The 14,705-nt window shown below is 35.9% G+C and overlaps 1 protein-coding gene across 1 annotated transcript in view; it reads right to left on the bottom strand.

Moving 5' to 3' along the window:
* LAMA2 (laminin subunit alpha 2) overlaps positions 1-14,705 on the bottom strand; it is a 472,106-nt gene that overhangs the window by 326,186 nt on the left and 131,215 nt on the right. The window contains exon 4 of the mRNA XM_070417672.1: positions 1,440-1,682. Within this exon, the coding sequence (XP_070273773.1) occupies positions 1,440-1,682 (243 nt within the window). The remainder of the gene's footprint in view (positions 1-1,439; positions 1,683-14,705) is intronic.

Here is a 14,705-nt window from a genome sequence, read left to right as displayed (position 1 = left end):
GCACAAGTCGGTGTCTTGTTCCTGGGTGTGGCTAGCAGAGGCTTAGACTTCCGGGAAGAAGCTCCTTGCCAAGCACATGGCTGCCCCAAAATGGAGGACACAGGGTAAGATGGAGGGCGTAGTCCTCGCCCTTTCAGTCACCTCTGACACGCGTGTCATAGGTTCGCCATCACTGATCTAGGGAGTGCCATAAGGTTAAGCCTAATTATGCTAAGAGGACTGTGCCCTCTAAGCTGGGACTTGTTTGTGGCTTTGCCAACAGGTCAGTCCGAGGCCTAACCCTATAGGCGCACCCTACAACTTAGCTAAGGTTTGGGTATTTGAGAGGAAAATAATAATAATAACAATAATAATAGAAACTACACAATAGTTATTATTTCAGTAACAACAAAAATAATTAATGCTTACAGAGCACTTAGTGTATATGCCAGCACTACTCTAATGCTTTAAATATAATTCATTCAATCTTTTGACAATTATATAAAGTAAGAACTATTATTGCCATTCCTAATTTATAGGAGACAAAACTGAGGCACAGAGATGGCTCAAAATCACACAGCTGGTAACAGATAAAGCCATGATTTGAATCTGTGGCTTAAATCCAATGAATAAATCAAGAATCTTAACCACAGGATAAAAGATGCCACAGAGAAGTAGAATGCTTTTGAATTCAGCATATATTAAATATGTGATAAGCAAAGCCTGACCAAAGAAAAGAAACCCACCGTAGCCCTATGTGGTGACAGCAAGAACAAAACAAAACAAAACAAAAAACCCAGAAAAGAATTTCCTTTTTTTAGGTCCTTTGTGTGAATTTTACTTCTTTCCAAATTCACCTCTTTTGTCCCCATCTTCAGACCAGAGTATACACAGAACTAAGACTTCCTTTAAGGCAGTGATTCTCAACCTATGGGTCGCGACCACTTTGGGGGTCGAACGACCCTTTCACAGCGGTCGCCTAAGACCATCGGAAAACACATATATAATTACATATTGTTTTTGTGATTAATCACTATGCTTTAATTATGTTCAATTTGTAACAAGGAAATTGAGGGTCACCACAACATGAGGAACTGTATTAAACGGTCGCGGCATTAGGAAGGTTGAGAACCACTGCTAAGGTCTCAATCCTTCTTTAATCATTAGCAATCCCCATTGTCAGAAAAGTCTTTTTATATGTAAAATCAATCATTGACTTTCCAACTTAAACCCATTTCCTCCTCTCTGATCTTTATTGGAGATGGGAGATATGTACTAGATGAAGGTAGTTAAAATTCTAATCACCCTGGGTTTTTCCTTTTTATTTAATAACTCATTTAATGTACTTCTGTGAAATCCTATTTTAAAATACCCCTGACATTAATTACTGATATATTCAAGTCTTCCTGACAAGCCTGTTTGGCCATCTTAAATATAGTTATGGTGTTTTCTCATCTTACCTCTCCATTTTCTAAGGGGTGTATCTTGGAATAAAATGAGGTGCAGATGACCTCGTCGTCTTTGGAGTATGATGGCGGTCCAGTGCGGGGGTAAATATTGTAGAGGGTCAGGCACTCCGTATCCGTCACTGCATGATACTGCCAGGGCTTGTATTCAACATCATCGAGTGAGCGTTCCAAGATCCAGTTTCCAGGCCGAGGGGAGTTGGCTGCTTTCACAATCACATAGGCAATCTGGAACACCTGAGAAGGGTGACAACAACAGTATGTAACTGAATTCCAAAGTATTCTCACATTTTATATATCAAATAGGAGGCTTAATGCTACAGTGGATTTTATTTCAGATTTTATTCTATAACCCTTTATGTTCTGTGAAATGATATTACTGTTACCTGTTCATATTTAATACCTTGTTGTGAAGATGGGATGTTTCATTTTGACAGCCATGCCTTTCAAAGAAATGAATGAAATTCGGATTTTAGCTCTCTCAAAACTCACTGGCATCATGTCACCCGATTGTTAAAGCTCCATTATAATCATGATCACCCAAAGCATTCATTACATACCAATTTACTCATCTTACTGTGTTACCGACTATAAAGTATGAGTTAGAAATTCCATGTGTGAATGATAGTGCTTGATAGTTTAAAATATATGCTTATTTATATTACCTAATCCTCCAAAAGTACCCCTTAGATACAGTTAGCATGGGACAGTAAAACCAACACAGAGCTTTGGAGGCATAGTCCTGTAATCAAGTTGTGGCTTCAGCATATATGTGACCTTGGGCAGATTATTTTACTTTTCTAGCTCTGAGCTTCCTGTTCTGCAAATTAGGATCAATAATAAGTATACAACTGAGAGGCAGTTTGGATTAAATGAGATAATATATGCAAAATACCTGGCAAAGGACTTGGCAGCAAATTATTCACTAAATGTCACTTCCTCTACAACCCCAAATAGAAAATAATGGAAAAGAAATTCCAGCACAGCAGATGATTGATTGAAACTGGAACATATCAAATGAAAGGTTTCTGTACCTTCTGTACTAGAGATAAATGTGTAAAAATAAAGGGGCGTCAGAGTGACAATAAAGGGAATGTGGCAATCCTCTATTTTCAAGTCTACATCAAATTTGAAGATGTAAAAACAATACCTTGGATGTTTTGTGCGAGTGCATATGTGTGCATTCACCAGTGCAGTCCCAAAGTAAAAGAGTCATGTGCAAACATTGAGTCACATTTATGTGCAATGCTTTGGGTAGAAAGATACATCCAAACTAATCAATGGGTTGGTAATATTGTAATAATGAGACATATGAAAGATATACTACTAATAAAGCAACAATATATGTTTATGCTCGGAGATATGGGAAGCTTAACAGCTCTAAGCTTTGAGCGACTGAGGCCACTGGAAAGGTACAACTGGGAAGGCAGACCCGCTAATGTGATTAAAGGTTCCGCTGGGCTGCAGGGGAAATTCTGCAAGAAATGTTCTAGAAATAAACTTGATCCGCTTCAGTTTTGACATGAGACCTTAATGAATACATAAACAGTCTTTATGGTAAACTCTAAGGGACTGAATTTAAAAATATGAAAGGTTGGTACAGAGGGGCAATAGGAGTGGGTCTAATGCAGGTCTTTTGAAATCGTCTGAGGTCTTTTGAGATCTTTACTAGAAGGTGGGAACACTTATGTGTAGTGAGGAAAAAACCACTAGTTATCAAATGATTGAAAGGAGGCTGGTATTTGCTTCCTTTCTAGGCACAGTTGTCAAAAAACCAGTGGCAAACATACTGAAATATTTCTGTACTTGCTGGTGAATTGCTGCAGCCCAAGCCTCCCAAATGCTTCCTGTCCCCTGAGACCAGCTGGTTAACCTCAGCATAGCAAAATCTGCCAAGACAGCTCTTCTGATTGGTCTGTACTTCGTTCTGTTTTAAAAAAAATTTTAATATATATATATATTTTTTTTATTGATCTCAGAGAGGAAGGGAGAGGGAAAGAGAGATAGAAACATCAATGATGAGAGAGAATCATTGATTGGCTTCCTCTGGCACGCCCCTTACTGGGGATCAAGCCCACAACCTAAGCATGTGTGCCCTTGGTTGGAATGGAATCTGGGACCCTACAGTCCACAGGCTGACGCTCTATCCACTGAGCCAAACCAGCTAGGTCTGTTCTGTTTTATTAAATATCACTCCAAGTGGGAAATATTATGAATATATATTTACAAGTATACAGATAAATATAATTGCAGATAGATACACATACCTATGTTTGTGCAGATAAGTACTTAAATGCACTTAGACTTTTGGGGAAAAATATACCTGATATATTAAGGTTGTTACCTATGGGGTTTGAGAATAAGGAGTCAAAGAGAGAAGGAGAGGAGCTTTTATTCTTCATCCAATATCCTGCTGTATTTATTTATTAACATAAACCTCTTAGTTCTTAATAACATTAATTTAAAAATAAAGGAAAATAAAAGCAAATAAATATCAGAAAAAAGATAAGAATAGGACTAATATGGAAAATACTTCATTAGCCATTATCCAAAATATTTGCTATTTCTGCATTTTTAAGGTGTTATTCATAAGGAAATATTTTAGACATTCCATATTCAACAACTCATTCACATGACATTTATTTATAAAGAAATTCACTGAAGAACATACCTATTGATTAATCTGACAGAACACAGAGAGATGTCTCTATTATAAATATAAAACACTCTGGTCCTAATTTCTGGCAGTATTTGTGACATTACTAAAATGATAATACAAAATAACTAAAGGGCTCCTAAAGGGCATACATGCTACAATCCTTATTATAATTTGTTTGAAACTGTGGGTATTCAATATTTATTAGATTTAATTGAATAATCAAAGTCACTGTAATAGGCTTCCTTCTTACTTCTATTAGCATAACACCTTTTTTTTATGTGTGTGTGTGTGTGTGTGTGTTTGAGATTCAATCCCAGTCAGCACTAGCCTGTTTTGTCACTTGTGGGAAATAGGACATATATAGTGTTCATCCTATTATGCCTCTGTGAAGCGAGAAAATTAAACTCTTTTATCCTTTGTTTTATCCAAATGTGTCTTTTCCAAAGTCAAAACCCTGGAAGAGATACTGTGATAATGAATACAAAACACTGCGGGTTCTCTGGAAAAATAGAATCTACATAAATATTGCATATTAGTATCTTTCCTTATAGAAAAATAAATTGTAGAGATTTTTTAAAGTAAAAATATAGCAAAGCATAATTAGAGGTCATATGTACGCAATAAGAGAAATAAAGATACACTGAGGTTATGGCTAAAGAATTCTGTTTAGAGAGCAGGTCAGCAAGCCAGTATAAGAGGCCAAATTCTCTTGGGTTACAATGTGGAAATATATATGACTTAGGAATTTCTGTGTAGGCTCCGGAATAATAGATAAAATCCATGAAATAAAGTCATACTAGAAACCCCACAGACTCCTTCTGTAATTCAATATAATGGTCAGCATTAAGTGACATGAAAAAGCAACCACTGCCTTAGAGAATATTAGAAGAGGCCTACTTCAAAACAATATCCCTCTTTCATTTATTTTCTATGGATTCTTTCACATTCCATGCAAAATTAATTAAACTAATTGGCATGTATTATTTTGAATAAACTTTTAAAAATGTGGTAGACAGCATTATTGAAAATCACAATGAATAGAAGTATTCTTTGAAGGAGTCAGAGAATGGCTGTGAAAATTTTAACAGTGATTTTCTAAGTACTCCAATTTTAATGACCCTAATAGAATAATTCTCTTTAGGTACCTATGCTACTTTTATAACTATGCCTTCTGTTTTCAGCATAAAAACTCTTCAAAATCAGTAGTTATGAAGTCATATTTCCAGATGAATAAAACCCTAATCAGTATGGGGTGCAACAAGGAAAGAAAAAAAAAACACCTCATTCTGAGAAGTACAAAACTGTAATAGCTAGGTTTGATGGACCTTAGTTATCAACTTATAATTCCCAAGTATTTCTCTGTTGTAAGGCACTTTTTACAAACCTGACCCATGAAGAAAAAAATCCAAAATAACTTTGGAAATAAGTTTGACATTTTATACATAACCAAGTGAATTTTCTATTTCATAATCCATTCGTATGTCACCTAACAAAATATTATGTAATTACTTCACTGATACAGGACTGAATTAGATGTCCCTGCTATACTAAGCAGTACATTAACAACCTAATCTCTTTTAGGGTGGAATTGGAGAACAGAGTCTTTCTAAAGAATCCTTGAGTCCCAAAGTAGCTAGTTACGTACAATGACCATCACATAGAGTGATGCTTTCCAATGTTTCTTACATCATGGCACAGTGTAAAATATTGGCAGAGTGCTGGGGTAAAGGAGGAGACCTCACAGCCCTAAGTGAGCATCCTAGAGGCTTTGGCCAGTCTGCTGCCCAGGGGCTGAGTATCTTAGCTCACCTATAACCAATTGGTTCTGATACCCAGAACCAATTTCCCTCACATGTATTGTTGGATCTAGATTTTTTTTAAAAAATATCCTCTGCTGTAACTCTAAGGATCCCACTTTATCTTAATTTCTTTGTCCTTAGAAGAATTGTAGATTTAGAAAAATGTTACCAAAAAATATTGTGATTTAGAGATTTTACTGAGGCTTTTAAGTGTCACTGGCACACAATTAAGAGAGCCAGGCCAAAGTAAGACTCCTTAATGATGTAACAAAGCCATGGAATCCGTTTCCTATAGGCCGATCTCCCAAAAAAGCCATGAGAATACTGATGAAGGCCACTCTATATGGAAAATGACACTTCATCCTTCACATAAGGCTTGAATTATCTCTTCTATTTCTTCTTTCCTAATCTCTTAAAGAATATGTGACCATCTAATTCTGCCCACTGTTGAGCTCTGCCTCCTTCTCCACATGGTTGGCTGCTGTGAATTTTCTATATCAAGTCCACATAACAAAACTGCTTCATTTTGAAAGAGGATTGGCAATATTCTAGCACCTGTTCTTGCCCATAATATGAATTTTAACATTTCCATGTGCTGTCATGCCATCTCTACTATACTTTGAAAACTCATTTGTATTCCTAGTTCTAAAAGTACATTTATCAAATTCTCATATTTATCCATAAGGGTAAATTGACTTTGGGAAAGTAAAGAGAGTTATACAATATCAGAACCAGAAAGGATCCTAGAAATTGTAGTTTTCAAGCCCAGTATCCATTGGAATAATCAGGGAAGCTTTATAGAAATGCGTGTACTCCTGTGTGTTTGAGTTGATGGATGTAATTCAGATTATCTGCTCTTTTACCTGAGACTTCCAAAGAGAGAATAAAGAAATAAAGCAGAAGCCACTAACAAAGAGAAGAGGATGAGGAGAGTTCAGCATTTTTCTAGAAGGTCCATGGGAGTTGGCTAATAAGGAAGAGCAGTGTTCATGGCCTAACAAGTACTCAAAGTAGCCATTGCCTGGGGGGAAGTCCAGTAGGACCTCACAGCAGCAGGTCTGACCTGAAGCAGGGCTGAGAAGTGGGCTGAATGTAGGCAAGCTCTTTCTCCCAGCAAACATTTCTGAGCAATGGCTCATTATAATCTTAAAGGACTTATTATAATTCCAAATGGCTCATTATAATATTAAAAATTCTTTGAAGAGTTCATTGTACAGATATTAATAGTACTATTTTTGGAAGCTAAGTTTATATCAAACTCCAAAATAACAAGTGTTTAAATGAGAATCTAAATTTAAAAAAATAACGTGGAAATACATCTAATTATTACTTTCTGGATGAGTTTCATGGCCCTTTGTAAATCTACACTTACTTCAAAAAACATAGAATAATGTAATGGAGAATCCAGAAATACAGTTTCTTCCAGAATTTATTTATTAACTTGATCTGCTTCAGTTTTGACATGAGACCTGTCACATACTGAAATGATCTGTATTTGTCACCCAGGTATAACGTGTGGTCCATTTATTCTCCACCCTCTCCCCAAGTGTATACTATAATTGCTGAGTGTGAACTTAATAAGTTGTAGGTAAGCAAATGAGATATTTCACTTTAGGGTAAGTGATTCTCATGTTGCCAGAGAAACAGAAACACTCTGGCCTCAATTAAAACAGATTTTTACATGTTCACATTAAACTCATGTGAAGTTTATACATTTGAAAATGAATTACTCTACCACTCCAGAATTTCTTAGAAACAATAATCTAACTGGATGACTAATGATAATCCTTGGAAGATAAAATGTTCAATTATTTGGTGAAATTATTTTTTCAAGTGTTTTAATCATTGCCTAACTACTCATGAGAAAGTATTTGAAGGATTTCTCTACCTTACTCTACAAGAAAAAAAATCTCAACTTCTATTTCTGAAAAATAACATTAATTTTCAGCTCTCCTAAGTTAATATATAGATATAAAGCAATTTCATTTCCCATTAAAATATTAGTTTATTTCCCCCTAGAGCTGGACAAGTTGATTATAAAGTTGATTTGGAAGAATTAATAAGCAAGAATAGCCAAGGAAATCTGAGATGAAAGAGAAATGAGCAGAGGGTTCTATTGTTAAATACAAAAAGCAATATGGAGAAAATTGCGGTTCTATAGGTTGCCACTGTTTGCAATGAAGAGGACCTCTCAAATGATGGTCCTGTGGCCACTAACATCTCCAAAAGAGAGACACCTGGACATTTTCTTCAGGATAACGGAGCCACATAGCACCACCTATAAAGTAGTTGTGCCAAATCAGAGCAAGTCTCTTAAATGAAACTATCATTTACACAAAATACAGTAATAGAGGATACACCGCAGGGATATAAAATTCAGCATGTGAAAAGCTCTATTGGACAAACAACAGGGTTTCTTCAAAAAACAAATTGCAAGAAAGTAATAAGTAATGAGATTATATATTAAGAGCGATTTAAGAGCTATATCAAATAAATGCAATATATGACTTCAGGAGCAGCCTGATTCAATCAACCATTAAAATACGGTATTTGGAAAACTATGAAACAATTTAGAAGTACATGGGATGAATTTGAATATTTTCTGTGTACTAAAGAAGTAGTAGTAATAGTATTAATTTTTAGGTGTGACAATGATTTTGTTTACAGAAAAGCCATATCCTTCAGATACACACTGAAATATTTAAAGAAAAAGGAGTATATATGGAATTTGCTTGCAAATTATCTGGAGGTGTGGATAAGTGTAGAATCATTCAAGAAGGTTCATGAGTTAATTTGTACAGGCGGACGTTGGGTACAATTGAATATATAGTACTCTCTATACTATATGTATATTGTGAAATTTTCATAATCAGAATAAAAGGATCACTAATACATCTCATTTAAATACCAGTAAACAAATAAATCCCTTTGATATAATGATTTTACCACTCCTGGAAATTTAGTGCTTGCTCTTAAAAACATGTAATGCCTTTTCTTTACTATCTTGATAAATGGTTTAATCTGCTTAATACTGTGACCACACTGCGTTCTGAGCTGAAGAAATAGGTCTCAATAATTCTTTCAAATTAACTATAAAATCTTAAGGGCATTGCTGGCCCAGAAGGTATCAAAATTTTAGTCCAGTCTTAAGAAAACTAGTAATACAAGTGAATAGAATCCAAATTGGTATGAATAAGGTCCTCCCTGAGCTTATTAATACAGTCCTCCATGCTTCATTAAGCGGCTATCATTTTTTAACAATGTTAGCTGCAGGTAAAACTCAGACAAGCATTTTCCTTCTCTTTAGCATTGCCCTTGACATCTATTCTCGCCTCACCTATTTCTCTCTCATTTGAAACAATCTACGGTTCAAAAGATTGGCCTGCCTTCTGTGAACAAGCCATTGGCACAGCATGGCTTTCACGCCAGCTACTGGTAAATGAGCAGGTAGGCTGAGTCCCCCGTAGAACATGACAATCCTTTCAATGAAGCCATCACAGAGCACAATATTGGTGTGAATCACAGACAATCAGAAATGTGACAGTTTAAAGCTTGCCTTGTGAAATGTATTCACCCTGGAGAAATGCCTGGCATTGCCTTTGTTTTTGTGCTTCTATAGTTACCAGGGTAAGAACCTACACGTTCTCCAATTTATGACATTGCAGACATGAATGAATCACTCTAGTTCAAAGCATTTGGGGAATAATAGCAAAGATTTGTGGTGATGGGAAGAGTCAGGCATATAATGTTAACAGTGTAGAATAGCAAATCAAAGACAGAATGAAACTTTGTGATCTTGGTTCATGAATTCTTTCAACAGATTAGAGTCACTTAACATTTATTCAATTTTAGCTACTACAAATGAAATAGCATCAGCTATTTCCATGTTTATATATTGCCCCACTTTCTTGTCCTTCTCTAGGGACATTCTTAAAAACAGTTTGTACCCACTATTGTTTATTACTTTACCACCCCTATAGCCCACACACCACACACCACCCTAATTGCTTTCAGAATTACAAGTAACATGGTTGGAAAATTCATATTTTTACATCCATCTTCTTTGAAGTCTCTATAGCCTTTGACTATGCTGCTCCCCCCTTTTCTGAAACTTTAATTACCTTTGAAAATTTTTATTATTTATAATTCAGGGATTTTTTAAAAAAATAAATAAAAACATGTTTTCTTAATACAGCTTTTGCCTAAAATGGAAAGTAAACAATGGCAGAGGAAGGTGTGAAAGCAGCAGGAGTATTCACTATCTGAATTCCTCCCCAAGTCCTGCTCTGATGTGTTCAATGTTTTATTTCCTGGTAATCTTTTCCATAGGGAAAAACACATTTTATGTAGTGCCTAGTTTTAACCAGGCAGTTCAGCATTAAGAGGTTTATTTCTGCTAACAAAAACTATGACATAAGTAGGAACTTATTAGAAAATTGAAACGAAAGAGGGTAGGTGTGGCAGAAAGAATAATGGCCCCTCTAAGATTAAGATCAGATCTTCATCCTTGGAACCTGTGAATATGTTACCTTTTATGGCAAAGGGGACTGCAGATATGATTTAGGTAAAGACCTTGAGTTAGGAAGATAATGCTGGATGATGCCAGTGGGCCCAATGTAAACAGAGACATCCTTAAACATAGAAGAGGGAAGCAAAAGAGAATGTCAGAGAGATGGAACATGAGAAGTACATTTTTGGCTTTGAAGGGGGGCTATGAGGCAAGGAATGCAGGCAGCCTGTAGGAGCTAGAAAAATCAAGGAAATAAATTCTATAGCCTCCAAAGGGAATACAACCATGTCCACACCTGAAGTTTAGCCCAATAAGGCTCATGTCAGAATTCTAACCTATTAAACTGTAAGATAACAAATTTGTGTTTTTCTAAGCCACTACATTTGTGGTAATCTGTTGTGGCTACAATGGAACATAATACACAAGGTACCTTGTTCCACTTCACATGACTAGTGAATTAGAGAGCAAGATTATAAGATCCGGTTTTGTCTAATTTTGCTTTTTGCATAATAATACCTTTTGTGTCTATGAATATTTCAACAAATTTCTTTATACAGTTATTTCGCACCTAATTTCTAACCTAATCACATTCATATATACCATTTTACATTGAAAACTAACAACTGAACATCTCTATGACAATTTAATTTTGCTTTGTAAAGAAGCAATTTTTCCTGTTTTACCATCAACTTAGTTATAAGTTGCTAGCAGTAGAAACTATAGAATACTCTATAAACATCTTTTAATGTCTTAACACATAATAGATTCTCAATTAATTTTTAAAAATTTAATTGAATAGGTGATCAAAAATAGAATGCCAACTCTGGAATGACTTAAGAAACCTCAAGGTGATTTCTATGCATGTTCTGTGCCCCAAAGGGTTGGCTCTGACTCCTGGCAACCCTGTGAATAAGTGACATCCACAATGATCTGTCCTCAACACCCAGCTTAGCCCCTGTAGACTCATGTCTATTGCTTCTTTGACTGAGTCAGCCTGTCTCCATGAGATGTTCTACAAGTGCCTAAAGGGTGAACCTACCTAACCACCATACAACATTAATAAGTACAGGTGACACATGCCCCATCATAGACAGGGAAAATTCTACCGAGATAACAATCCCAAATATGTCTAAATCACATATTCTCCCTCTGAAAGAATATTTGCAAAAGAGAGCATTGTGCCAAGGTTTGTCAAGCTGGCCTTTACCCTAGATTTTAAAGAGGTGACCTCACTTGCCAGTGAAGTGTGAGGAGTGTAAATGAAATGAACAATGAGAAAGTTTCAGAACCTGATGTCATTCTGGCTACAACTTAAAAATAAGAATAGTAGACAACACTCATATAACTATATAAACACTTCCTAAGGATCGAGTGCCAACTAGTTATGATGACTATTTTGAAAGGCTACTATTTTAAGAGGAGATGTGATAAAATTCTTACAATAACCACCCTGAAAATTCTTCCCTCTTGGTAGTCTGCCTAGATTTCTCCTGGTTCTTTTTGCTAGAAACCCACCAAGTCATAATATAATTTTGGTGATGTCAAGTCAAATGATTTATGAGGGGCCAAGATCTAGATTTTGGAAGCCCCAGAAGGATCTGCAGCGCACACAGAACACTTTAGTGTCTCTGTCCCCTCTATGCGGCCTTCACAAACAAGTGCCCTGTGAGTGGGTCTGACTGATCCCAGACTTTCCAAAGTTCTCCATGTAGGACTCATTGGTTGTCCCTGAATAAAAAAAAAAATCTTGTGGGTTTTTTGTTTTGTTTTTGTTTTTTGTTTGTTTTTTAACCCTCACCACTAGAGAAAAAATCAAGGCTAATAAAACTAGGACTCAGGCTGCAGGAGGGAAAAAAACAACTTTAAAAGTTACATAGAACAATTTCTAATATTGAAATTCTTCCTATTAAACAGGTTATGAACATCACAAAAAGTCACGGTTATAATTATCTGGAAAAATAGCAAATTATATTGGATACTTTCTGTATTACCAAGTGTCCTGCAATGAGCATTCTATCAGTCTCTAGCATAATTAATTTATATAAAAGCCTTGACTGGAAAAATCTCACACACCTTTTCATTTAAAGAATGACAATATGTTTTCATTGAATTCTGATTCTGAAATCACTATCCAATAGAACATTTAATCACAATGTCTAAATTTCAAATTTAAAGGACAATATATTTTTAGGAAAGAGAAGTAGTACTTCAACAATATGGTATCAAGCACTATCTCCTTTGTGATACCCACGGCATAAAACATAATAATCCATAAAAGTTGTTTGGCTACAATTACTCAACATCTAATAGTAATGCTGCATAGTCATCAATAGTAAAATATGGCATTCTACATTGAATCCATCTAAATAGCAGAGACTGGATGGCAGCAAAACACCCATGCAATCTGACTATAAGTAATGTTGAGGGATATTATAGAAAGGAACACCATAAACAACACTCTATCGAAGTGCTTCATTTGGAAGCCAAGATTCTGTTCAATCTAAATATATTGTGGGTGCTGGCCAGGTGGCTCAGTTGTCTGGGGCATCATCCCGTACACCAAAGGGTTGTGGGTTTGATTCCAGGTCAGGGCACATACCTAGGTTACTGGTTTGATCCCCAGTGGGGCGCATATGGGAGGCAACAAATTGATGTTTCTCATCTCTCTCTCTCTCTCTCTCTCTCTCTCTCTCTCTCTTCCTCTGTCTATCTAAAATCAATAAAAATATATCCTTGGGTGAGTATTAAAAATAAATATATAAACAAACAAACTGTGGATTGTTGTTAGATAACTGTAGCTACTGGCAAAGCATTATAAAAGGTATGAAAGATGGAGGTCCAACTTTTTCTTATCCCAGGCTTCCTATCTGCAATCAGTACAGAATGGTATCACAAATAGTGACCATAAACAGAAGATGGTAAGTATAGACACTTGTTGAAAGCACATTTAACATATATTTTGTATGGAAGAAACATTCGAGTTTTTGCCTGTTCAGGATAATATACTATCGAGGATCATCACAGATGGAAATGCAGAATGGCAGCATGACTTTTCAAATTCTTGATGTAGTCCTTTTTGTGTCTAGGTCATAAACTTTATTATTATAATGCAAACCAAAAAAGGAATAATTTAAATTGTAGATATTCTTGACATTAATAATGTAGACATGCATCAAATGCTTAAAATACACAGCACACTAGACTAACTTCAGATCAATTTTTGCAGCCTGAGCATACATGAAATTATTAAAACAGGAGCAAAATATATTTAAATGTCCACATTCTTAATAATCTTTTTAGGAAGGTTTAAAAGGGAATATTTATATAGGGACTGGGGCAGCTCCAGGATTAAGAAGGGTGGGAAGGACAGTTATACCTTTGGTCAAATTTGCTTTACTAGTACTACTCTTACCTTTGTGTTTTCCATCATTCCTAATACAGATTCTAATATTCTGCACTTCTGTATATATATTGAAATCCCACTGAGTAATATATTGGTTAGTTCACTGATTCATTTATTCTACAAATATGACTGAGCAATGCATTATTTATTTTGCCAGTCTTTAAATTAGGTGTTGAAATACAACAGTGAAGATAAGAAAATGGCTCTCTCATGGGGATTATATTTTAGAAAAATAGGCAATACGCCAGTGGTGTGCTGGAACCAGCTTGCCCTGGCTTTCAAAAAGCCAATTGGGTGTATCTCTTCCCAATTCTGTTTTGAATGACATAATGTTGGTAACTTAAAATTAGCCCTTATGGGAATATTTACACCCTGAAAACTGGCTAACACTACAAATCAGGGTGTTTTGTTTTGTTTTACCCTCTGGTGAGCCAGTTGTTAAAGACTTTCCAGGTCTCCAATTGCAACAAACAAGGTTAATGAATAAATAGTGCAATTTTAGGTAGAAGTTTCTAAAATAGATGGTGACCAAGAAAGGAATTTCTGAGGTGACATGTGATCAGAGACCTCACTTACATGAGGAATGATATGTCAAGATCTTGGGAAGGAGGGAATAGTAAGTGTAAACAGCCTGATGCAAGAACAAACTCGATTCATCCCAAGAAGGTCAATGTCTAGAATGAAACAGTCAGCTACACTGTTGGAGAAGCAGACAAGGGCCAGGCCATGCAGGCTGTACAGGACATAGCAAGGAGTACGGATTTCATCTGTGCATGTTAGGAGGCCATTAGAGGATTTTGAGCGGAGAGGGTGTGAGATTCAATATATATTTTTAAAAGATTGCTATGGCTGCTGTTTGGTGAGGAGGCCATAAAGAGGGATGTGAAAC

The sequence above is a fragment of the Myotis yumanensis genome, unplaced genomic scaffold (genome assembly GCF_028538775.1).
Source record: "Myotis yumanensis isolate MYYU_CA2020_CCGP unplaced genomic scaffold, mMyoYum1.0.hap1 SCAF_6, whole genome shotgun sequence".
NCBI classification, from domain to species: domain Eukaryota; kingdom Metazoa; phylum Chordata; class Mammalia; order Chiroptera; family Vespertilionidae; genus Myotis; species Myotis yumanensis.
The sequence above is the reverse complement of the archived record's forward strand: the minus strand, read 5'-3'. Positions and strand labels throughout refer to the sequence as shown.